The 25,651-nt window shown below is 47.5% G+C and overlaps 2 protein-coding genes across 3 annotated transcripts; both read left to right on the top strand.

Annotated features, from left to right (window-relative positions):
• On the top strand, positions 1 to 9,404 carry RAB29 (RAB29, member RAS oncogene family). Its single transcript, XM_032133257.1, has 5 exons — positions 1 to 154; positions 1,254 to 1,325; positions 2,360 to 2,541; positions 5,548 to 5,669; positions 5,989 to 9,404. The coding sequence occupies exons 1-5, from the start codon at positions 31 to 33 to the stop codon at positions 6,104 to 6,106; spliced, it is 618 nt and encodes a 205-aa protein (XP_031989148.1). The 5' UTR covers positions 1 to 30; the 3' UTR covers positions 6,107 to 9,404.
• Positions 9,405 to 12,038: 2,634 nt separating this feature from the next.
• NUCKS1 (nuclear casein kinase and cyclin dependent kinase substrate 1) lies at positions 12,039 to 25,426 on the top strand. 2 transcript variants are annotated; one of them, XM_032132933.1, is made up of 8 exons: positions 12,039 to 12,333; positions 18,969 to 19,018; positions 20,023 to 20,128; positions 21,263 to 21,318; positions 21,586 to 21,738; positions 21,966 to 22,118; positions 22,542 to 22,691; positions 23,314 to 25,426. In XM_032132933.1, the coding sequence occupies exons 1-8, from the start codon at positions 12,317 to 12,319 to the stop codon at positions 23,511 to 23,513; spliced, it is 885 nt and encodes a 294-aa protein (XP_031988824.1). In that variant the 5' UTR covers positions 12,039 to 12,316; the 3' UTR covers positions 23,514 to 25,426. The 2 variants fall into 2 exon arrangements, with proteins under 2 accessions (XP_031988824.1, XP_031988825.1); XM_032132934.1 differs by having other exon boundaries at positions 12,040 to 12,333; positions 22,545 to 22,691.
• Positions 25,427 to 25,651: the final 225 nt, after the last annotated feature.

The following is a 25,651-nucleotide window of genomic DNA, read 5'->3' as shown; positions in this document are numbered from 1 at the left end:
CCGAGCGGGGCCGGGCCGGGCCGGGCCGGGATGGGGCAGCGCGATCGGATGTTCAAGGTGCTGGTGGTGGGGGACGCCACGGTGGGCAAGACCTCGCTGGTGCAGCGCTACGCCAACGACAGCTTCAACCGGCACTACAAATCCACCGTGGGAGGTGAGCCCTGGGGGTCCCTGGGGGTTCCCTGGGGGTTCCCCGGGGGTTCCCCGGGGTCCCGGCCCGCTGCGCATCCCGAGCCCCGCTCCGCGCCCCGAGCCCGGGGGGAACGCGCCCCTCTCCCCTGCTCCTCCCCGGGCCGTGGGATTGGGAATTTGGGATAGGAACAGCCGCGTATCATCGGTGGTTTATGGGGCATCAGTTCCCAGAGTCTCTTTCCGGAGCCCCCGGGGGATTCTGTCCTTCTGCCCGGCTCATTTGGGGTGTCCCATCCTCTCCCACCCCATGGAAAAACCACCCCAGGAGCTATAAACTGGATGGTCTGAGCTTACAGGCTCAGCTCATCCCAGTAAAACCATCGGCAGCGCTGGTTTGGCATTAATTGACCAGCCTGAGGGGTCGGCAGCGCTTGGAAAGGTCTGTGAGGAATGGGGCTGAGTGGGATTTGGGTTCTTTGTGTAAATGGATAACCTGGAAGGAGCAGGAGCCGCCAAGGGTTTACCCAGGAAATCTCCCCCAGGACCCAAAATCGTGGGGGTTGAGCACAGCTGTTTAAATCTTTTTATTCCTGAACCGAGAGGGGATGGATTAGAAGTGGAAAACGCTGGAGAGCTCCGGGCTGTGCCCGTGGTCTCTCCCAGCAGGAAACGCTGCAGACTCGTTTCTGGTACTTTTTTTAACGCTTGGTTCCTGGTTTTGGTCAGTTCCAGCCCAGCTGGGCCTGGCTGCCAGCAGAGCCGGGCAGGTTTTCCCCTGCAGTGAAAACCTGACCCATCAGGAGCTGAGAATAACGCAGAGCTTCCCCTTTTGACTCAGTGGCCTGGTTCCGGCAAACGTGGGGTGATTCAGGTTGGAAAGGACCTCACAGCTCCTCTCACCCCACGGGCAGGGACACCTTTCCCTATCCCAGGTGGCTCCCAGCCCCGTCCAACCTGGAATTGTGCATGGGCTGCTGGCAGTGATCCAGGATTCTGAAAGGCCCCGTGGCTGGGGCTGGACTGGGGCTCTGGGAGATGGGGAGAGGCTGTTGGGGAATGAGCCCCGTGGTGCAGAACGGCCCTGATCAGGTTTCCTTTCTGGTTTCTTGGGAATTCTCCAGTGGATTTTGCGCTGAAGGTGGTTCAGTGGTCGGAGTCGGAGACGGTTCGGCTGCAGCTGTGGGACATTGCAGGTATTTTAAAAGGTTTTTAAAGTTCTCAGTGTTTTGGCCTTTTTTGCCCTCCTTTCCCCCTGCCTTTTCCCTTTCCTCTTCCTTTTCTTCTTCCTATTCCTTCTGCTCCAAAAATAAATCCCAGGAGCCTGTGGATCCAGGGCCAGGACTGCTCTGCTTTGCAGGGCTTCCTCGAGCCTACTGTAGTAATTTAAATATTTAATTAAAGTCTACCTGCAAGAAATGCACTCAGTAATTCCTGCCCAGCCTTTCCTTTCTGTTCCAGAGCAGAGGGAATGTGGAACTGGCTCATCTGTAGCTGGATATGAGACTGCTCAGCTCCAAATCTTGTGTTAAAATCCAAATTTCTGGCATGAGACACACTCCGAGGGACAGAATTACATGAGCTGGAGTGGAGTGAGGAGCTCCTGCTCCTTGGAGAGGGGCAGAGAAATGAATTCCCCAAATTCCCTGGCACCAGGAGAGGTCTGGGCAGCAGCAGCTCTAAAATGGCACCTCCGGATCTGGAGCAGGGAAGGAAAACAGGGCTGTGGCTTCCTCTGGTTTTGCTGCCTGGCATCCTTAAAAAGGCAACAGGAAGGAGAAGTTGGCAGAGTGAGCAATGCAGCAAGAAACTGGTTTCAGTTTCAGCCCCAAAAAGGAGTTTGAGGTGTGGGAGTGCCCTCCTGGTGCCCAGGGACACTCAGGTGGCTGGAGCTGCCCCTGGATCCCTGGAAGTGTCCCGGGCCAGGCTGGACAGGGTTTGGAGCACCCTGGGATAGGGGAGGGTGTCCCTGCCCATGGCAGGGGTGGCACTGGGGCATCTTTGGTCCCTTTTAACCCAAACAAATCTGGAATTTCACAATTCTGAGATCCGAGACCTGCCCAGTGCGGAGGTGCCCAGGCAGGACACATCCGGTGCCTGGATTCCCTCATTAATTAAGCAGAGATCATTAGTGCCAGCTGAGAAAACGATGAATAAACACATTATTTGCATGAACAAATCTAAACCCAGCAACTTGGGGGGGAATTTTTTTCTCGTTTTGACCCCGAAGGGCAGGAACGCTTCACGTCCATGACCCGGCTGTACTACAGGGATGCCTCGGCCTGTGTGATCATGTTTGATGTCACCAACGTCAGCACCTTCAGCAACAGCCAGAAGTGGAAGCAGGACTTGGACAGCAAGCTCGTGCTGCCAGATGGGAGCCCTGTGCCCTGCCTGCTGCTGGCCAACAAGGTGAGGAGCCCTGGGTGTGCTCTGGGTGTGCTTGGCTGTGGGTTTGTGTGTGTTTGTGTGTGTTTTGTGTGTTCCTGGGTGGGGTTTTGTGTGTTTCTCTGTGTCTCTGTGTGAGTTCATGTGATTTTCTCTGTGTGTTTGTGTGTTTTTATGTTTATCTGTGTGTTTTGTGTGTTTCTCTGTGTGTTCGTGTGGGTTTGTGCATGTTTCTCTGGGTGTTTGTGTGTGTTTTGTGTGTTCCTGTGTGTTTCTCTGTGATTTTGTGCGTGTTTCTCTGTGTTTCTCTGGGTGTTTGTGTGTTCCTGTGTGAGGTTTTGTGTGTTTCTCTGTGTCTCTGTGTGGGTTCATGTGATTTTCTCTGTGTGTTTGTGTGTTTTTATGTTTCTCTGTGTGTTTGTGTGTGTTTCTCTGTGTGTTTGTGTGGGGTTTTGTGTGTTTTGTGTGTTTCTGTGTGGGGTTTTGTGTGTTTCTCTGGGTGTTTGTGTGTGTTTTGTGTGTTCCTGTGTGTTTCTCTGTGATTTTGTGCGTGTTTCTCTGTGTTTCTCTGGGTGTTTGTGTGTTCCTGTGTGAGGTTTTGTGTGTTTCTCTGTGTCTCTGTGTGGGTTCATGTGATTTTCTCTGTGTGTTTGTGTGTTTTTATGTTTATCTGTGTGTTTGTGTGTGTTTCTCTGTGTGTTTGTGTGGGGTTTTGTGTGTTTTGTGTGTTTCTGTGTGGGGTTTTGTGTGTTTCTCTGTGTGTTTGTGTGTGCTTTGTGTGTTCCTGTGTGTTTCTCTGTGTGATTTTGTGTGTGTTTCTCTGTGTTTCTCTGGGTGTTTGTGTGTTCCTGTGTGGGGTTTTGTGTGTTTCTCTGTGTCTCTGTGTGGGTTCATGTGATTTTCTCTGTGTGTTTGTGTGTTTTTATGTTTCTCTGTGTGTTTGTGTGTGTTTCTCTGTGTGTTTGTGTGGGGGTTTGTGTGTTTTGTGTGTTTCTATGTGGGGTTTTGTGTGTTTCTCTGTGTGTTTGTGTGTGTTTTGTGTGTTCCTGTGTGGGGTTTTGTGTGTTTGTGTGTTCCTGTGTGTTTCTCTGTGATTTTGTGTGTGTTTCTCTGTGTTTCTCGTGTGTTTGTGTGTTCCTGTGTGGGGTTTTGTGTGTTTCTCTATGTCTCTGTGTGGGTTCATGTGATTTTCTCTGTGTGTTTGTGTGTTTTTATGTTTATCTGTGTGTTTTGTGTGTTTCTCTGTGTGTTTGTGTGGGTTTGTGCATGTTTCTCTGTGTGTTTGTGCGTTCCTGTGTGGGGTTTTGTGTGTTTTGTGTGTTTCTCTGTGTGTTCGTGTGGGTTTGTGCATGTTTCTCTGGGTGTTTGTGTGTTCCTGTGTGGGGTTTTGTGTGTTTCTCTGTGTCTCTGTGTGGGTTCATGTGATTTTCTCTGTGTGTTTGTGTGTTTTTATGTTTCTCTGTGTGTTTGTGTGTGTTTCTCTGTGTGTTTGTGTGGGGGTTTGTGTGTTTTGTGTGTTTCTATGTGGGGTTTTGTGTGTTTCTCTGTGTGTTTGTGTGTGTTTTGTGTGTTCCTGTGTGGGGTTTTGTGTGTTTGTGTGTTCCTGTGTGTTTCTCTGTGATTTTGTGTGTGTTTCTCTGTGTTTCTCGTGTGTTTGTGTGTTCCTGTGTGGGGTTTTGTGTGTTTCTCTGTGTCTCTGTGTGGGTTCATGTGATTTTCTCTGTGTGTTTGTGTGTTTTTATGTTTATCTGTGTGTTTTTTGTGTTTCTCTGTGTGGTTTTATGTTTTTCTGTGTGTTTGTGTGTTCCTTTGTGGGGTTTTGTGTGTTTTGTGTGTTTCTCTGTGTCTCTGTGTGGGTTCATGTGATTTTCTCTGTGTGTTTGTGTGTTTTTATGTTTCTCTGTGTGTTTTGCATGTTCCTGTGTGTTTCTCTGTGTGGTTTTGTGTGCGTTTTGTGTGTTTCTGTGTGTTTTATGTTCCTGTGTGGGTTTCTGTCTGGGTTTGTGTGGTTTTTGTGTGTTTTCCTGTTTGTATTTCAGTGTTTGTGTGTGCTGCTGTGTTTCTGTGCGTTTGTGTGGTTTTGTGTGTGTTTCTCTGTGTTTCTGTGTGGGTTTTGTGTGTGTGTTTTTCTGATTGTGTTTCTGTTTCTCTGTGTGTTTCTCCCTGACAGGAGGAAGCTGAGGGGGATTTGGGATCTTATCCCAGGGAACAGGGACAGGAGGAGAGGGAACGGCCTCAGGCTGGGCCAGGGGAGGCTCAGGGTGGAATTTCAGCAGGAATTTCCTCATGGAAAGGGTTGGAAAGGGAGGTTTGGAGTGCCCATCCCTGGAGGTGTCACCTGGACGTGGCACTCAGAGCTCAGGGTGGGGATCAGGCCCATAACTTGGACTCGATGATCCCGGAGGACTTTTCCAGCCTCAGGGATCCTGGGATTCAGTTTTGAGGCAACAGTTTTGCCGGGATCAGGGAAATCTGGGTGGCTGCACCCGCCAGCTGCTCTGGGCCAGGGTGTCTCTCTGCCTCCCTGTCCATCCCATTGGCACTGGTGCCACCACACCCGTGCCACCTTTCCTGGCTGCTGAGAGCCCAGGCAGATTTGGGATGAGGGACAACGTTGGAAGCTCCATTCCAGGCGTTCTTGACTGAGGCGTGTCGGTAACTCAGATCTCAGATAAAGAAATTTCTGCTTGCAACATCCCAGTAGGAACCTTGCCCCAAGAGCTCCCTGTGGGAGCGGGACCTGGGAGCTGTGAGGGCTGAGCTAAATGGCCCTTCCAGCTCAGAAATTAGGATGAAATTCCTCCCTGGGAGGGTGGGCAGGCCCTGGCACAGAGTGCCCAGAGAAGCTGTGGCTGCCCCTGGATCCCTGGAAGTGTCCAAGGCCAGGCTGGACGGAGCTTGGAGCAGCCTGGGACAGTGGGAGGTGTCCCTGCCCATGGCAGGGGTGGGAATGGATGAATTTAAGGTTCCCTCCAGCCAAAACCATTCTGGGATTCTCTGACTCTAAAATGCCTGGTTCCTGCTTTGCAGTGTGACCTTTCCCCGTGGGCAGTGACCAGGGAAGAAGTCGATCGGTTCAGCAAAGAAAATGGATTTTCAGGGTGGGTGGAGACATCTGTGAAGGAAAACAAGAACATCAACGAGTCCATGAGGTAGGAACAGAGCCTGGTCATGTGTCCAGGAGTTAATTCCCTCCCCTGCCCAGAGAAGCTGTGGCTGCCCCTGGATCCCTGGAAGCGCCCAAGGCCAGGCTGGATGGGGCTTGGAGCAACCTGGGAAGGAGGAAGGTGTCCCTGCCCAAGTCCAACTGCCAGTGTTGTCATGTTCCTTAACCTGAATTTTTAGTCATTTCCTGGAGTTTATATCCTTCTGAGCTTTGCTTCTTATTTTTTATTTCTTTTCTACGCTGCCCAACGCTGCTGGTTAAAAAAATCAACCCCACAAACCAAGCCATGGATGTTTTTTTCCCAGGGTTCTTATTGAGAAGATGATGTCCTCATCCACGGGACATGGAAGTTCCTCCTCTGCTGGGAGTGGGGACTATATCAGCATCAAGGAGACCTCCACTCCAGGCTGGGCCTGCTGCTAAAGCCACTGACACTCCATCCCCTGGGGTCCAGCACTGATGGGCTTCTCATCGTCATCATCATCATCGTCATCATCATCATCGTCATCATCATCATCATCGTCACCTCTCCCTAAACTGTCACTGGTCTGGGGGCTTTTTCCCGTGATTTTGAACTTGCCTCCTGCCCAGTGAATGTTTTCTCAGCAGAGTGTTGTTACAGTGACTTGGAGTGAGGAATGGGAGGAAGAGGAGCAGGAAGATTCCTCTTTTCCCCCATGGTAGCAGCCGGGAGCTCTGCTGCTCTGATGGAGCACAATCCATGGCCAAGCAGTGGCTTGGATTACATTTTTTTTTTTTAAAATTCTGAGCACTTCATCCTCTGGCAGTGCTGGCCTGTCCCAGGCAGGGCTGTCAGAGGGGTTTTTTAATTTTCTGCACCTTTTTCCCCTCCCCAGCAGAGCCCTGCAGTGATTTTTGGTCACACACACACCAAGTCCAGGTGGTGCCTGTGGATTCCCAGCTGTGGGATTACAGCAAACTCCTCCCTCCATGCCTGGAACGATGGATCTCTGTCCTGGAGGGACCAGCACGTCCCATCAGTGCCACCAGACGTCCTGAGGATGTGGAGCTGGATGTGGATCAACACTGCCAAATTCTCGGGGTGAATTTGGGACCTGGAGCAGCACAGCTCTGCCCCCCCCACCCCGGGTTCTGCCTGCGCTGCTCAGCAGCAGAGACCTCAAATTTTGGTCAGGAGCTGCCCAGCTGCCTCCTGCCCAGCTGCCTCCTGCCCTTCCTCCTCACCCCGCCCCAAGTCTGGCACAGCCCCATTCTGCTGCCCCTTTATTGGGGCACGGGGATGAGGAGGGGGCTGTAAACCCCTTTGTGTGCCACAGCGAGGGCCCTTTGCACTCCGAGGACAGCCTGCACCCCCCACCCCAAACAGCGCTTGGCAACTGCTGCTGAACTGCCTTCCCACCATTCTCCTGCAGCCAGGAGGGAATTTGGGGGAGGAAACAGCTCCCTGAAATTCCCCCCTGCTGCTTTTAGTGGGGCAGGGGGAAGAGGAGGAGGAAAAGACTTTGTGGGATAAAAGGAAAGGGAGGAACCACTCCCCGTTTCCCTTCGGTGCCCGCTTTCCCCCACATGTCCCAGATATTCGTGGTGGAGAGCAGCTGTGGCCAAAAAATTGGTAGAAATTGAGGAGAATTAGTAGGAAACTCACACTTCAGGGCTGGAGTTGGAGTGGTTTGTGTGTTTAACTCTGGATTTGCTGTTCCATGGTTCTCTGATGGGACAGAATCACCCTGCCCATGTTTTAGGTTTGGAGTTCAGCAAATGGCCTCCAATAATTGGGGTTTGGGTTTTTTTTCCTCCTCAAGTGGTTTAACTGGAAAACAGGACTAGAAGTTGCTGTGTCCTGCTGAATTAGGATTGCTTTGCTCTGGCAGATTATTCCTCCTGCCTGTCTTACACAGAGGGAGGAGTTGGCAGGGCAGGAACTCAGCACCTCCACTAAGCACAAAAAAATCAGAGTTTTCATTCTCTGGAGCTGGAAAGAATTGACAAGGAAACAGTGAGGGTTAAGAGATTCAGACCTGGTTGTGCTCCACTGTTTTAATGAAAAGCTGAAACAGCTGGGCCAGGTTTCTGTCATGCAAATATTGCCAAATTTGGGGTTAGAGGTGCTTAAAAATACCCTTCTCTGGGCCCTTGGTTTTGCTGTAGAAACAGGGAGAACTGACTACCAAAAACCCTGAAGTGCCTTGCTGAATTTTACTTCATTGTCTTAAAAAGAAAAAAAAAAAGAAAAAACGGGTTTTAATGCTATAAATATTCCTAGTTCTGTGTGGAACATGGAGAAGTGCCTCATTTCCTAAAGGAGCTGTCATGAAACCCCTTCAGATTCGGGAGTTATTTATTGATTTTTGTGTTTGCACCTTAAAGTGTTTCAGCAAAGAGCTGAATTAGGACTGCTTAGAGATGGAAAATCCTGCCCAGGCCCCACTCACTGCTCAGAGCAGCTGAAAATTCCCCATTCCTTTTCCATCCAGTTATGGAATCACGGAATGGCGTGGGTTGGAAGGACTTCTAAGATCCCTCAGTGTCACCCCTGCCGTGGGCAGGGACACTTCCACTGTCCCAGGCTGCTCCAAGCTGGCCTTGGGCACTTCCAGGGATGGAGCAGCCACGGATTCTCTGGATCATCTGTGCCAGGGGCTCCTCACAGGGAATTCCTGGCAATTTCACAGGAAAACTTCTTCCGTCATCACTTTGAGCCCTCCCAGTGCCCCTCTGGCACCTGCACCTCTCAACCTGCACCTTTTCCTTCAGAAGTGCCTCTCAGAATCGATCAAAAACCCAAAGGAAGATATTTTTTATCGATTTCCCAGCATTTCTGTGCATTTCCAATCCCCACGTGTGCCTTGGGGAGTTCGTTTTCCACGTTTACTGTTGGTTAACAACTGAACAAATGTCAAAAAACCCCCCCCCACAAGCTGCACACCAGGAAGAGTCGTTGCTTGGGCTCGGTGTAAAACCCCAACCAGACAGGAAAACGATTTCCCTGGGCAGCTGTGAGTGTTTTCAGAGATCTCCCTGTGCTTAAAAAAAGCCAAACCAACCCAAAAAACTGCCCCTTGATTACAACGAATTCCAGAGCCCCATCCAGGGGCAGCGTGGGAGGAACAGGGGCTGTGCCCAGCTTGTGCCAGCTGAAGTAATTCTGGTTTTTAAAACAACTGGAAGGGGAAAGACAAGAAATGTCTTAAATTAAGTCCTGTTGATGTGTAGGTGGGTAAAAACCTGAAATCTTTCACATAGGAATCAGCAAAGTCTTGTGTTCGTTCTGCTCCGCTCGTGGCCTCATCAGGAAGGAGCGGTTTGGGAAATGAAGGAACTTGAATTTCTTTTTCCCTGCTTTCACTCTGCACCCTCTGTGTGACTCTGGGCCAACTGTTCCCATTTCCTCCTCCTTGTTTCTCCTTCCTGCAGCTTGGATTTGTGGCCCTGGGACTCAAAATCACACGCATTTCAAGGTGTATTTTGTGAATGGATGGCTGCGCTCTGTGGGGCCACACAGCTGGAGAATTTTACTGCCCCTAGGTCATAAATAAGTTGACAATATCAAAATGTAGCTTTTTATTTTTAATTGCTTGCTGATACACAGAAGTATTTTAGAGGCAGGGTCCTGGTCATTGTACAATTCAGTGTTATGGTCGTGTAAAGAGGAAGAACTGGTGGGGGATTTTAATCCACACCAACCAGTCACTGGTGCAGCATTGCAACGGTTTGAAATAAAAATTTGGCATTGCTCAGGTGGTAGTTGTTGTTTTGCTCTCTCAACAGTCCTAAGAAATGAGTTTACAAGTTGAAATTAGGCATAAAAATAATAAAAATGTACAAAACACTCGGTGTGAGCTGCCCTGAATTGCCAGCAAAACAAATTCCACTGAAACATCCTCAATGATTGTGTTTTTATTGGGCTACAGGCGGGACATAAACATGCAAAACTTGTGCATCTCTGAGTCAGCCCTTCAAAAATATTGGCTTTTAATCCAGAATTTCCAGCAGAGAATTCCTTGATGTGGTTTCTGCACCTTCCTCCTCAGGGCTCCTTAATTCAGTGGGTTTTGGGACAGGCAGATGCTCCCAGGGCCTCTTCATTCCACGATCAGCTGGATTTTCCTGAGGATTGACTGGCACCAGGGACAGAGATGGAGCAGGAAAAGGGCCAGAATTCCAAAGAATTCCAATGAAATTCAAGCAGGGCATGAAATGAACTCCAATTATCCTGTAATTGTAATTACCCCTATAAATCTGACCATATTTGTAGCATCAAGCCAGTCTCCTTAGTGAACCCAAAGTACAAAAGTAAGATTTTAAGCGCTATTTTTATTAAAATGGAGGGATGAACCTCCAAAGAGCCAAGTGCAAAGCGAGAGTGAGAAGCTGCCATTTTAATGACTGTGGAATACTTCCAATTTTTCCATGGTTAAAGCATCCCCTTTGCTAAACAGAATGAGTCATTTGGGGGGTTTAGAGGGAATTTAAAGTGTAAAAATCAGATCTCTTCAGTGCATAAATTGTGCTAATGAGGGAAAATGGTGCTGGTGAGACCAGTGCTGATAATGAAACCCGCGGGTGGAATTAAAATTCTGCATTTCTTCATGATAAAAATCAACTCGCTGACCCCAGGGCTGATAAAAACCCACAGGACAGGAAATTGTGGAGATTTATTTCAAATTTAATCCAGTGACAGAATCCACCCCGGTTTGGGGTGGCTCCAGAGCAGGAGGGGTTGGAGGAGGAGGGAATGATGGGGAAAATCCCATGGGATTCCGTGTTTATCCCAGGGCAGGGGTGATGATCCCGGTGTGGATTCCCGGCGCTCTGAAGTGCGGGGACACTTCCATGACAAAGGGACAGCGGGGCTGGAATGGCCCCGGGCTGGCATTGCCCTGCCCTAACTTTGGCTGCCTAAGTCGCGATAGGCGCGACAGGGAGGGGAGAAAACACAGGAAAAACAAACAAAAGAAAAAAAACCAACAAAAGGGAAAAAAAATCCAAACAAACAACCCCCCCCCCCCGCACATGACAAACCAAACCAAACCAAACCAAAAAAAGATTTTAAAAAGAAAAAAAAAAATCCCAAATACACACCCAAAAAACCCCCACGAAAAACCCAAAACAAACCAAACCTAAAAGAATTTTAAAAACCCATAGAAAACCCACATTAACTCCACTGAAACATCCTCAATGATTGTGTTTTTATTGGGCTACAGGCGGGACATAAACATGCAAAACTTGTGCATCTCTGAGTCAGCCCTTCAAAAATATTGGCTTTTAATCCAGAATTTCCAGCAGAGAATCCCTTGATGTGGTTTCTGCACCTTCCTCCTCAGGGCTCCTTAATTCAGTGGGTTTTGGGACAGGCAGATGCTCCCAGGGCCTCTTCATTCCACGATCAGCTGGATTTTCCTGAGGATTGACTGGCACCAGGGACAGGGATGGAGCAGGAAAAGGGCCAGAATTCCAAAGAATTCCAATGAAATTCAAGCAGGGCATGAAATGAACTCCAATTATCCTGTAATTGTAATTACCCCTATAAATCTGACCATATTTGTAGCATCAAGCCAGTCTCCTTAGTGAACCCAAAGTACAAAAGTAAGATTTTAAGCGCTATTTTTATTAAAATGGAGGGATGAACCTCCAAAGAGCCAAGTGCAAAGCGAAAGTGAGTTGCTGTGACAGAAGCTGCCATTTTAATGACTGTGGAATACTTCCAATTTTTCCATGGTTAAAGCATCCCCTTTGCTAAACAGAATGAGTCATTTTGGGATTTCTGGGGAGTTTAAAGTGCAAAAAATCTAAAATCTTCATCGGACTTTGCATAAATTGTGCATGTACTTAACTGCTGACTGGCACAGGGAGTAGTGACGGCGGTGACATCAGTGTTGTGTCAAAATCTGCCGCTGAGACCAATTTTTTGCATTTCTTCATAATAAAAATTAATGACACTGAACCCGCGCCCGGGGCCGCGTTTTCCCTCCAAAACCGCGCCGGGCCCGCGCGGCGAATCTGCGGCTCGGGCCTTGAGGCGCCGCAGCGCCCCGAAAAACTCCCGGAGAAACGGGAAAAAATTCCAGCGTGGCGCCGGTGATGGAGGGCCGCGGCCGGCGGGGCGGGAGGGGCGGGACGGGGCGCGGCGGGGCCGCGGCAGCGCCGGGAGCCCGTGGCGAATCTGCCGCCGGCGCTCGGCCGCGTGCGAGCCGCGCTGCCCGCCCTCCCCGCGGGGACAGTGGGCGGGCCCTGCGCGCCGTGATGGTTCGAACGAGCCAATGGGCAGCGGGCTCTCGCGGACCGCGGCCAATCGGCGGCTGAGGGGGGCGTGACCAGCGGGGTCGGCGGCACCGCCCCCCCGCTCGCATCCTCTCGGCGGGGCGAGCGCGACCATTTTGCGGGGGGGAGCGGCGGGAGCGGGACCGGCACCGACACCGGGACCGCGACCGGGATCAGGGAGCGACACCGGGATCGGGGCCGGGATCGGGATCGGGGAGCGGCACCGGGGGCGGCGGCGGCGCCTGACGGGGGAGCGGCGGCTCCGCAGGCGCGGCCTGAGGCGCTGGGCCCAGCGCTCCCGCTCGCTCCGGGCGGCCTCAGCGTCCCCGGCGGCCTCAGCGTCCCCGTTGCCTCCGCGCCCACCCCCGGGCGGCCCGAAGCGCCGGGAAGATGTCGCGGCCCGTCAGGTGAGTCCCGGCGGCGCCGCTCCCGCCGCTCCTCCCGGGCCGGCCCCGCGCAGGGCAGGCCGCGCTCAGGCCGTGCCGATTTCTCCTCTATTTCCCCTTGTTTTCCCCCTCCTAACTTTCCACAGCCACCACAATAAACACCGTATTTCACACTGCGCCGCTCGCCCGGGGCCGGGGGGCGCGGCGGGGCGGCCCTGCGGGCGCTGTCCCACATTTTGTAACGGGGAAAAGGGAATTTTTCGCCGCCGCCGTGACCCACTTGGCGCAGGGCGGGCGCTGCTCTCCCCGCGATCCGCGGCCGCCGCGGGGCCCCCGGGCCCGCTCCGGGCGGCCGGGCCGAGCCGAGCACGCTGCCGGGGGAGGGGACGCGGTGCCATCCGGCGAGGGTCCGGGGCACGGGGGCTGTGCATGGGGAACCACGCGTAGGGGAGGAGCCGGCAGGAGCCGCCCCCTCGGTGCGAGCGGCGCTGACACACGCCCTGCTCCGCCCGCCCGCCCGGCCGCGGGCTGCGCGCTCCGGGCTCGGTTTCCTGCTGCTGTTTTCCCCCTCCTTTTCCTTTCGTGGGGAAGAGGAGAGCTTTTCGCAGCCGGGCTGTGTGTGCCTGGCAGCTGCAGAGGTGGGTCTGGGGTTGGTGGTTTGGGTTGAGCAGCGTTGGAGCGGGAGGAGTTGCTGGCTGGGCTCGGAGCGTGGTGGCTTTGAGAATCTGCGGCACAGGGAAGTGGTGCCCCAGGGAATGGCTGGAGCTGTGTCAGGGGAGGGTTGGGGTGGATGTTTGGGAAAGGTTTTATCCCAAGAGGGTGCTGGGGCACTGACCAGGCTCCCCAGGGAATGGGCACAGCCCCAAGGCTGCCAGAGCTGCAGGAGTGCTTGGACAGCGCTGCCTGGCACAGGCTGGGATTTTGGGGTGTGTGTGCAAGGCCAGAAGTTGGACTGGATGATCCTTGTGGGTCTTTTCCAGCTCAGGGTATTCTGTGATTCCGTTTTGTCTCAAAGCTTTACCAAGGGGGTGGCAAAAGAGTGAGCTCGTGATTTAAGTTGTCTTAATTGCAAAGGTGTGAGGTTTCCCACGGTGTTCTTCTGATGCTTTGGAATTTCTTCATTCTCAAGATACCTCAAGTAACTGGCTGTGCTTTTATTCCCAGTGAGCCTGGTCTGGGGTGTGGATGTTGGGTATTCTGGCAATTTTAAATAATAAATAGAAATTAATTGTGGGTATGATACATATATACATTTAGAGATGATAGTGGTTGTATTTAAGTTATATCTCTAATATGCAGAATTTAAAATATAAATGGAACCCAGGACTACGTTGCTAAGTAGGGGAGTGGCTCAGTGATTGGTGAGCTTCCCAAATTAGTGGTGATGTGACTGCTGCTTGAGGGGACACTTCAGTGTTGGTGATTCACGTGCCAGTTCTGGAGATTGCCCCAGGTAAGGAAAGGGTGGTGTCTGTAAAAGTAGAACCTCTGAACTTCCTGGAATTAAGTATTTTTGCAAGGGTTTCAAAAAAAAAAAAAAAAAATTAAAATAAAACGCCACTGTTCAGTCCTGCTGGGTTGTGAAAGGTCTGCCTGGGCTCACCCTCAGCTGGCAGGCTCTGCTCTGCAGGAGAGTGAGGCACCAAAGTCCAGCAGGTTGTTAGGAGCACAGAACCTCTTGGCACGTGGCAGGATAGATGCAGCAGTCCCTTATCTCCCTGGATTTAACAGCCCTTCCAGGGGAAAAAAGGTAAATATTCAGTGGCTGCTACATTATATGCTCTACTAAGTATTAACTCTGCCAATAGATTTAAATCCATTAATAAATTAATGCTGGAATGAAGTTTTTTTTCTGCCTACCTTAGCTTGTTGGTGGTAGAATGGAAGCCTGGTGAAAGGTTCTTCTTCAGAGTGAGATTCAGTGGTGGAAAAGTTTTCCTCTAGTCAGTGTTCTTCAAATTAGTTGATGATGGCTGCTGGTTTCTGGTGAATATGTGTGCACCTAAAGCAGAGCACTTAATAAAATCCATCCTATATCCCTAGTTTTTACTCCACTTGTTGAGAAAATTGACCTAAGGCTGAGTCTGGCTGTTGAAGTCAGTTACTTAAAATTAAGTAGTAATCAAGTCTTGGTATTTACAGGCTTCATGTGCCTGGCACTGAGAGCCAGGTACTTCCTGCACAATTCCATTTCTCCTGGGTAGGTAATGAGGGTGTTTTCACTGTTGGTAGAAAAAGGCAAGGAGTAAAAACTAAAGGAGCCTGAAATTATTGAACTTCTGCGTCTCTTGTGTAACCCTCCTGAAGTTCTGCAAAGAGAGCTGGGGCTGCTTGTAGGGGTATAATAAAATAAAATACTTTGAGCCACTATTTTTTTATATACAGCATCAATTCATGATGTTTTAAGTCAGGATTTTGGCTTCTGATGCAGCCTCTCTTCTGCTTTGTCTCGCTGGTCCTCTCCTGCAGGCTTTGCAAATTGAGATGTTGTGGGCAGGTGCGGAAATCCCAGGGGTTTTTTTTGGTCATTCATTTTAAGATTAGAGCCAGTTATGAATTGATCTCAGTGCTTCGAGGCTTTACATCCTTCATTTTTTTGGATTTGAATCCCAGTCTGGAGTTGGCACTGCAGTGGAAGGGTGAAATTGTAGGAAAAAATACATCTATTAAATATAACTTGTTGCCAGTGTTGTTACCTGGGCAGTGTAAAGTATAAATATTGTGACTCTGGAAAAGCTTCCATGGGATTGCAGGAAAGCAACAGCTCCTTGGGGATTGGCACTTAATAAAATTGAGTGATGCTGTGTGGTCCAGAGACAGGCTGGAGACACTTTGCAGATGAGTAAAAAGATGATCCTTGCTCTCTTTCAGTCGGAAGAGAAACAGAGAGAAGGTGGAGGTACAAGAAAATTCAAAATACCAGGGACGACACCAGGGTGGGGGAGTGCGGTGGGTGTTTGGGTTTGGTTCCCCTCCTGCTGTGCATCATTTTTGTAGTAAAATCTCAATTACAGTTAGAATCAAATAGAGGACGGGCACAAGATTGCTTCAGTTATTGCTGCAGAAATCATTGAATTGTTTTATGGAGTTTCAAGTCATGTGGATCCCTGAAAATCCTGCAGGTGCCATGGGTAGTGCCTGGGCTTACAGGCGTGGGGAGTCACTCTGAGCTCTGTAGTGGGGACCCTCTTGGTGGCGAGTCCTGTCTGAGTCCAGTTTTTACCCAGATTAGCCCCAAAGTGACGTGGTTTAGGTCCCTGACTGTCACCAGGTGCCCTGTGTCACCTTCTGGTGGTGGTTTTAAGTCAGTGTTCATGGAAGGCCCAAATCCAGCACTGCAGATGTGCTTTGCACAGCTCTGAAAATCCCTGCAAGAAACGCTTCTGGCTGGAATTTGTATTTTCTGTCTATAAAAAAGGCACCAAAAGGTGCTTTTAATGGCAGTATTTATTGATAGTACTGGCCTCAAAGGGGACATCTTTACCTGAAAGTGAAACCTGACTGCTGAGCCAGAGCTGCCCCAGCCCTGAGGGTCAGGGAAGGGCTGGAGCTTTGCTCACAAATGCTGAGGGGTTTTTTGTTATATTTTGTTATATAACTTTATTGGTTAAATAACCAATAAAAAAACCCCATACAAAATCCCAATAACCATTTAATCTCCTTGCTTTGCTCTGTTGGATTAGAGGGTAGGTGGTCGTTGTCTTTGCTGGTTGTCATTTGACCTAAACATTCCTCTTCAGTGCCGGGTTTTTGAAGCCTCCTTTTAGCATTGCTTTTCAGGGTTTTATGTTGTGGGATTTTTTTAAAATTTGGGCTTCTTCTGTGGGTTTTAATGCCTGCACAAATACCTGGGAATCTAAGCATTCCCTTTAAAAACCCCCAAGTTTTCTACCTGATTGTAGGGCTGTGCTGATGTTGGTTTAAAGGCTGAGGGTTTTAAACTGAAGATGAGGTAGTACCATACAATCCTTCCTCAATTTTACAGGCATTTAGTGATCCTTTGACATGTTGATGGTGCTTTTCATAATTTCAAAATTGCAGTTTGGCAGGCATCAAGCACAGGTTGCAAGAATTACTGTGCATTTCTGAGCTGTAGTTAAATTACTGGAGAATTACTTTGCTAAGTGCTTCCATCCTAACATGTTGATGAGTTGCTGTTTATTCCAAAAATATTGGACTGACAGCTGTTATTAAAAACTTGTGCTGTTAGACCTCTCTCTGAACTTTCCACATGCACACTTCAAGTGCTGATCTGAATTAGCAAGGAAGTTATCTTCAAATCTCAGTGAATATTTTAAACCAGACTGAACAATGCCCATCCCAGCTGTCCCCTAGCCTGTCTTTTTATGCTCAGTCTAAGTGGATTTAACAGAGAGTTTATTTTTATGTCTGCTTGCTTGCTTTAACATCCTATGGCAAGGAGAGGCTCTTCCCTGACAACACCAGCACTCTCTTCCTGGCTCTTAATTCCAGTGATCTTCCACAGAGTGTTTTTATCACCTTGGTGTAGTAAACACTGCAGGCTCTCTTTGCAAACTCGTAGTTACTATTGCACAGCAGCGCTGCTGACAGTTCTAAATAAAACTTAGCTGGTCTAAAAGAGGTGAATGATGAGTATGAAGAGAGGGGAAGGGCAGGTGCCAGGAGCAGGTTGGTTGTTTCTGTTCCTGGGAGCTTCTCTGGTGCTCTTGGAGACTTGCAGATCTTTATCTCCGATGGTATCAGTGCAGAGATTCCTTCTTTACTCCACCCTTCTCCTTGCCCTGCAAGACAAGATAATGCAAGGAAACGGCCTCCACTTTTGGTTTCTTCTGAAACAGTGATTCTTAATTTTGTTTTAAATACAAATATCACAGCTCCTGCTCGCCATGTGAGGAGAACTGATCAGGGTTTACTCTCAGGCTGCAAACCCAGGGCAGCGAGCTTGGGGAAGGGATGTTTGCCACAGGGACAGTGTTTTTGTTAAAGGGTGTTTGCCACAGGGACAGAGTTTTTGTTAATGCTGTAGCTGACACTGTTACATTTTCAGTATCTGATTTAATGTGTCTCTGAAGGAAACAAGGTGGAAAAACTGCCATTTCCATCTTGTTTGGTAGCTCAGTGATTTCCGAGTGGGAATTCTGCTTTTTGCACCTTGTTTATGCTTTTGGAGGAAAAACCCCAATATCTGATACCTGAAATCAGACATCTAATTTAATAACTTCGCTGTTCTTCTGATGCTTATCAGAATAAAATTAACATTTTCATTTGTGGGGTGGGTCAGGAGGCAACCTTCAGGAAGGCTCCTTGTTGGAATAGGAATGTAAATCAGTAATTGCCAGTAATGGTGTCCCTAAACTGGTGTTTTACCACACTCAGACTGGGAGGGAGTGAACAGTGCACGGTGCTGTTGTACTTTGTTCCACTGACACGTGCTCCAAAGCTTGGATGGGATCCGACCTGTACAGCTCTTGCCTGATTGGTTTTTCGGGGTGTTTTTTTCGGGATTGGTTCAATTTTTTTGGTTTTTAATTTCTTTGAGAGGTTTGGTGTTTGGTTGAAATAAAACAATTTTGCTCCTGAATCCTTCTGTAAGCCATGAATTAGAGGTGCTTGTACAGGAGGGCAACTTAAACTGGATTTCAGATGGATCAGCAGTGATGGCTTTGGGGTGTCTTTGAACTAAACAGGTTTATCAGCAGTGCAGGATGTTAATGACAGGTAATTAATGGAGCTCAGTGTGAATTGGCACAGTTGTGCTGAGAGCAGGAGAAGGGAAAGAGGAGAAGGAAGGATCCATGTGCTGGATGGAGTTTTCCAGCTGTAGAAGTGAGCTCATGTGGTGATTGCTGCAAAATCAGATTCATTCTTGGCTTTGGGCCAGAAGGACTGGAAAAGGGGACTGTGGGAATCTCTTTGGTGCCTTTCCCAGCTGAGCCTCCACCTCCCAGCCCCTGTCAGTCCTTCCAGGGGGTGTTTGGAGTCCGAGTTTGAGGCATTCTCAGCTGGAACTGAAATTTAATTGAATTAGTGGCTCTCTTGATTCCCTCTGGTGTGTGGTATTACAGGGCAGTTGTCTTGTCAATGAAGTAGTTGGGATTTGATTGACAAGGTGCTGATAAAACAGCCAGCAGTTCCATTTTTGAGGTTTCAGTAAGTTCCAGAAGCAAGTTTAATTTTGTTCACTTTCAGCTCTCTGACATCTTCCCACAGGATCAGTGTAACTCTTTGACAAAGCTCCTGGAAGCCCCAGTGAAAACTTAAAATGCTTTAAAAGCAAGGATCACATGGGAAAATAAAAATTGGAGGAGAAGGTGTGACAGCAAGTGAGCTGTGAGAAGCAGAAATTCCAAAAGCAGCGGTTTAGAAATGTTTATCTGATTCATAACCTCTGTGGTACTTATCAAAAAGAATGTTCTGATTCTGGGAGTGTAATCCAGATTATTATAAAATCTCCTCAGGAAAATGCTATTTATGCTTTAATATAATTAATGCACTTTGTGTTCACTTCTGACTGCAGAGGTGGAGGTGGCTGAGTTATCAAAGTTTTCTTGGGCTGTTTTTGGGCTACAAATCCAGCCCTGGAAGCAAGGATATGGCACTTCCTTGGTCCTTAAGGCTTTTGTAGCTCTGAAATGATGAAATCCTAATTTTTTTTTTCTCCTGCTTTTTAACAGGAACAGGAAGGTGGTCGATTACTCCCAGTTTCAGGAATCAGATGATGCTGGTAAATGACTTTTTTCCTTCGTCTCCTTGGGCTAGAGCAGCTCATTATTGCCATGCGTATTAATTGTTTTGCTCCTAGTTGCATCTTCAACTCAGATTCCAAGGAGTTTCTGTTCTTCACAGCCTGAACTGTTAATAAGTATTTGAAAATATAATGATTCTCATATGTTTTGTATTAAACAAACAATGGTGATAGAAATCTTATTATTTAATGCTTGTATTGTTGGAGTGCCTTGAGGCTGTTGGCAGCAGCGCCTTCCTTGCTCGATGTTATGTTCTGTGGCAGAGGCTCCTCGATGCCACTTTTTTCTACAGGAAAAGATGTTTTCCATTTATTTTGTGGCTCCAGTTGAGCCCACATTATCAGGCATTTTGGGGGGATTGCATCTAAAAAAATGTGATCCGTGTGAATTTACAGAACGTTTCTGGATCACATTTCTCAAATAATATAACCTGTGAATTAACAGAACATCTCTGGAATAGGTTTTGAGTTCTTGGAAGATAAACTCAGTGCTAAGTCAGGTTGCACTGATAATTAATATGGGACAAATATGCATAATTCTTAATTAAAGTGCTGTTACTCATCGAGTAAGGTCTTGTGTAAGAGTTGTAAAGAGTTTAAACTCCTATTTAATGACATCCTTTATCCCATCACAGTAAATAGTGTGTACTGTTAGAATCATATAGAAATATGTATGGATGTTAATTTTTAATAGGTTTATATAATAACCAAGTGCAAAATCAGATCCTGTGTCCTCTTGTGAGGTTTTTATCTGTTTCCCTGGGTGAGGCTTGACTGTACACAGCATTTTCATGGTGCTATTGGCAGAAAAAAGGTAAAATCACTGGTTTAAACCAGGAGTTTGTTTCCATCAAAGGTTGTTTGAAGCTTTGTGATGTTCTTCTTTTTGATGTGCATGAAATGGTCAGTTTAAGTTGTAGCTGAGGAAAGCAGTTTGCTGGCAATGAGCTTGATTCAAACCCATTTTGTGCTGTCCTGTCCAGATGACGATTATGGAAGAGATTCAGGTCCCCCATCCAAGAAAATCCGTTCGTCTCCCCGAGAGGCTAAAAACAAGAGGAGATCTGGGAAGAATTCTCAGGAGGACAGGTAAAAGAAACTTTTCATCTGTTGGGAACGTATCTCCACACCTTGTCCTGTGTGTGGGGAGCAGCATCTTCCAAGAGGAGTGGAATTCCAGGGAGATTGAGAGCTCTCAGTCAGGGCTTTCATACCCAGCTGAGACACTGAGGTGGTTTCTTCCTGATGTGAGTAGACAGAGAAATCATGTGTGAAACACTTGTCAGTAGTGCTTCATCATTCCAGAAGCTCCAGAGGCAGGCAGCTGGAATGGCAGGGAATGTGATCGCAGGTACAAGGATGGGCAGCTGCTGCAGTCCTCAGGTCAGTCAGTGGCAAGGTGCAGCTCCGTGCCCGTGTTCTGCAGCCTGCTCAGAGCATCCCTGTGGTGCCAGGTGGGATGGGGTGGCACTTGGGGACATTTGGTCGTTCTGTGGCTCTTTGTTCCTTGTTTTGGCTGATCCATGAACACACAACTTGGTTTGGTAGCTGAGTTGCTCCAGCAGCCTCAGTGCTGCCCTACTGAAAAGTGAGATTTTCCTGTAGAATTCTACAGTAACTGCGGTCCCCAAATGATTGCCATGAGACCTTTTTAGTCATTTTTTTTGTTTTCATGACAGGTAGCAGCTTCAGGGATGGAGGTTCTGCCTGCTGGCTCTTGTTCTATAAACCCCAAGGTGTCTTTTATTCTCCAAATCAATCAAATGATCAAATAATTTGAGAAAACTTAGACCAGACATGTGCCAGTTAAGAGCAACATGCACAGAATGGAGTCTAAACAATGACGTAAAGACAGGTGCTGACTATAAATCTATCCAGAATAAACCTTTATTTCATTTATAGACTGCATATAAACCATCAAAATTGTAACTAAAATGGAAGCCACGTGGACTGTGGGTCAGTTTGAGTGAAGTGCATGGTTCAGCTCAGTCTGATTGATTATTTCCTGCTTGATTTAAGTTTGTCTGTGATTCAGAGTTTGAACATTATCTTCCCAACCATGATAACTTCACAGACAGCTGAGTAATCCTGAAATACGTCCAGGAAAAGCAAAAATTCTCAGCCTAGATATCAGTTTGCTCTTTCAAAATTATTTTCCACACAACAGTGAATGAAGCCAAAGTTAAGACCAGCAGTCAGACTTTACCTTTCTCTCATTTGCAGTGAGGATTCAGAAGACAAAGATGTGAAGACTAAGAAAGATGATTCACACTCAGCAGGTAACTGATTGCATTGTACTGATGGTGTATCTTCAAATTGAGTTGCAGGAGTAGGATTTGAGACAGAAAAGAAATAATTCTCACTTAAAGTTGGATGCTGCCTCTGCTGCTGTTACTTCCCACCCTGGATTGGAATAATGTTGCTTTGTGTAATGTGATGGTCCTATAACATTTGTCTTCACAAGTGGATAGATCTCTTGATCCCTTCCCTGCAGTTTTTATCCAGGATGAGACAAGAAACTTCATCTTGGTGCCTTCTCCTTGCAGATGAAGATTTTGGCAGTGAAGATGATGACGTAGGAGCGGACGATGGCAAAGCTGACAGCGACTACGAGAGCTCTCAAAAAAGCAAAAAAGGAAAGAAGGCTAAACCAGACAAGAATAAGAGAGCAGCCTCCAAATCCAGGAAAAGGCCTGCAGGTAAACAAGAGAGAGAAAAAAAGTGGTTATTTTGCAGTGCAAAATATTGCAGAGGGTCCTCGTTGGGTGATGAAGGAAGGTGTTTGTGGGGTTGAATTGTCCTCAGAGTAACTCAGTGAGTGTCTTAACCCCCTCATGAGTGAGCTGCCCCTGTTTTGCCCACGTGCTGCCTCGAGGCAGGAGCTCTGTGCTCTGTATTCACCACACCTTGGGGCCTTTTGCTGCAGAGGACAGCGAGGATGAGAAGGAAGATCACAAAAGTGTTCGTCAGCAGCGGCAGGCGGCGTCCAAAGCAGCCTCCAAACAGCGGGAGATGCTCATGGATGATGTGGGGAGTGAGGAGGAAGAGCAAGAGGATGATGAGGCACAGTTCCAGGAGAGTGAGTAAATGGGATTGGAAAAAATGACAGCAAAAGGGACACAGCTGGGACACTGAGGACATAAACTGTGCTCCTTAGTAACTTCATTTTTACTGTCTGTCTGTCCCACTTGGGTTTTGCACATCTAGCATTTGTGTTCCAAGTTTGCAGCAAAGATGGGTGTGTGTGTGTTCCAAAAATCTGTTCCTCTGTAAGCAGCCCTGAAGGATAATTGTAAAGTTCTCAATGCTTTTTGCTGCTTCTTGCTGTCCTGAGGCATTGCTGATGTAAAAACCCAGTCACATTTTTGTACCTCAGCAGATGAATGGAAGCCCACAAGGTCTCAGAGTCTGTGTCTGCAGTTTAACTGGCAGATCTCAGCTATATCTTCAATTCCCTTTCTTTTTTTCCCTCCAAAAACCTTATATTCCCTTATGCTTCCAGCAGATTCAGGAAGTGATGAAGACTTCCTCATGGAAGATGATGATGACAGTGACTATGGCAGTTCAAAAAAGAAAAATAAGAAGGTCTCCAAGAAATCCAAGCCAGAGAGGAAAGAAAAGAAAATGCCCAAGCCCAGGCTAAAGGCTACAGGTGAGTCTGTGCAAAATAAGTTACTCAGTTTAAAACTCAGGTCTTCTTTTTGCTGCAGAAGACTTGGGAGAAATCTTGGGGTCAGAAACATCCACATAAATGTTGAAAGGCCAAAATGCCTCGATTTCTAGCAGCAGTATGGAATTACAAGCTGGCTTTAATTCTTACTTTTCGGGTTGAATTGGTACCTATGTCTTGTTGGTAAAAACTCCTAATATTCAAAACCTTCCCTGCTGAGGTGCTGCATTGTGATTCCTGCATCTCACAGCCAATCAGTAACAGTTTGTGGATTTGTTTGGGGACTTGGTGATGTTTTTAGGGTGGGGAAATCTGAACCAAAGGAAGTTTCAAATGATAATAGCTGATAACAAGCTGTTCTGGTTTGACAAGAGCTGTGTCCATTTGTGGTGTCACATCCAACAATTAATAAGACTTCTAATTAAACAGCTTTGAAATCTTGTTAGATTGCTCTTCCCTTCAGCTTTGCTAATTGGGAGTGCAAAAAGCACCGTGGCTGTGGTCAGACTGCTGCTGAATGACTTTGAACTCCCATTTGTGTAACACAGTGTGAGTTTTTCTGCCTTTGCTGCTGCTGAGTTTTACAAGGTTTTTCTCTTTCCAGTGACCCCCAGCCCAGTGAAAGGCAAAGGGAAGGCAGGTCGCCCCACAGCTTCCAAGGCAACAAAAGAAAAGACCCCATCCCCCAAAGAAGAGGATGAAGAGCCTGAAAGTCCCCCAGAAAAGAAAAAATCAGCCAGCCCTCCACCAGAGAAGTCAGGGGATGAGGGATCTGAAGATGAAGCACCCTCTGGTGAAGATTAAAATGGCAGTTGAGGAAAATCTTTGTTTAAAAAAAAAAAGAGAAAAAAAAGAAAAAGGAAAAGAAAAACATACTTAGGGGTAGAGCACGGTTTTGGCTGTGGCTTGACTCATGGGCTTTGAATGCTGTCTTTACTTTCAGCTGTTTAATACAGTGTATCCTTTTTTAATAAGAGGAAACCCTTCTACAGTAATATTTTGAAGTCAATGTTCTCTGTTGGCCATTCCGTTCTCCCTCCCCTGCCAAACCTGAAAAGCCATTTGAGACAAATTAACAGACCATTCAATATTTTATTTTTTTTCAAGGGATACTGCAGTTGAGAAGCAATAAGGTTTGAGACTGATCTGTGGAAACCATACTTACAAATCCTTAAGTAGAATAGATTATCCCAGTGCTGGTAAGAGTTGTTTAAAACTATTATTCTGTATTTGGAATATATGGAAAAAATAATGAACCTCTGCTTTAACAGACTTTGAGACGAGTTCAGTCTCAGCAAAAATGTAGTTGATCTAATTCCAGTGGAGGAAGATGAAACACAGGGAGGAATCCTGTGTTTCTTGGATTCAGGCACGTTTTTCATGGAAAGCAATCAAGAAACTCGGAGATGGTCCAGTGTCTTTGATTTAGAAAAGACCCTCCAGTCAGGATGGGAGATCTTTTGTCTCTGCTGGATAGAAAACTGTTCTGTAGGCAAACTGCAGCCCATTCCAGACAAATTCAGATACTCAACCTCCAGCCTTCCCACATCCACTAACCCTTCTTTTATTCCTTCTGTAGATGGGCAGAACAGGGAAGAGAAATTGCAAACCATTTTAAAACCTGCTTTCCATTTGGTATCGTGGAAAATGTGTTTATTAGAGGTTTTTTTCCAAGGAAAAAAAAATCAACAGATAATGTAAAATTAAATTCTTCAGCTTTTGGGGCGAGGGATGTCCTTTTGTGAGTGTGAAGCAAAGGATTCCTGTAGTGCTCTGGTCAGTTTAGATCCCATGAGTCAGGCTTGAGTGTTTCTCTTCCCTCCCTCCATCTGTCCTCAGCAAAGCTCTGGGGATCCCTGGCAGAGGGGGCACAGCGGGCACTGGGCAGCTCCAGGGTGCCACTTCCCTGTCCCCACCCTGCTCCCTGTGGGATCTGCTCCCACCCTCCTGCTGATGGGCTGCTGGCCCAGCTCCCTGAGCTGGGAGTGCTGGGTGGGGAGGTGGAGCTGGAAGGAGCTGGAGTCAGGATGTCCCTGTCAGAGCAGGACACTCGAGGTGTGCGTGGTGGCGTTTTAATGTGTTTTTATCCAAGCAGCCATATCCTTCCTTTTTTTTATTATTTTCTAAACTTCCATTAAGCTCCACAAGCCTTGGTTTTCAAACCCTGAGACAGAGGTTGCTGCCGTGTTTGTTGGTGGAAACATTGAAAACTGGACCTGCCATTTCTATTTTTATTTCCCTAAGCCCTCTGTGCTTCTGTCCGTTGCTCACACTTCTCTTCCAGCTGACGAGCTTTGCATCCTTTTTGGTTTTTTTGGGGTTTTTTTGTCACAGAACTACACATTTTGGAACCAGCCTCCTGAAGGTAACATAAGGCAGCTAATCAGTTGGGATTTCTGGTGCACGTGGCACCAGCTTGTGAATCCTGTGTGGGATTTTCGAGAGCTCTTAGATGCGATACACTAAATATGGGCAGGAAGGACACTGAATCCCTAGGGAGCCTGAAGATGCTGAGCACAGTGTGGAGCCTCAGGTGGGGAATGGAATATTCCTCCAGCAGCTGAGCGATTGTCTTGTGTGATTCCCTAGCCCTGGATTTTATTGAGGCTGGTAAATTCCTTTACCTTGGCTTATAAAAATTGAAGTTCTCTAACGTTCTTTACTCTCATGGAACTACTGTTGCCGTTACAATAAAGATGATGTTGTTTCATTGTAAATCTATTTTTTTAATTTTTATTTTTTAAGGTGGTTCGATTTTTTTTTTTTTTTTTTTTTTTTTTTTTTTTGTTTGTTTGTTTTTTTCAGAACAGCTTCAGGCTGCAGGGAAATCTCAGTCTTGAAAAAGAAGTGAATGTAATCCCCTCTCCTCTCCCACACCCCTTCCCACCTGCTGGATTTCTGGGAGAGCAGAGCCTCTTGCATTCCCTCAGCTTCTTGGGTAA

The sequence above is a fragment of the Corvus moneduloides genome, chromosome 24 (assembly GCF_009650955.1).
Source record: "Corvus moneduloides isolate bCorMon1 chromosome 24, bCorMon1.pri, whole genome shotgun sequence".
NCBI lineage: Eukaryota > Metazoa > Chordata > Aves > Passeriformes > Corvidae > Corvus > Corvus moneduloides.
This window is presented reverse-complemented; position numbering and strand designations above follow the sequence as displayed.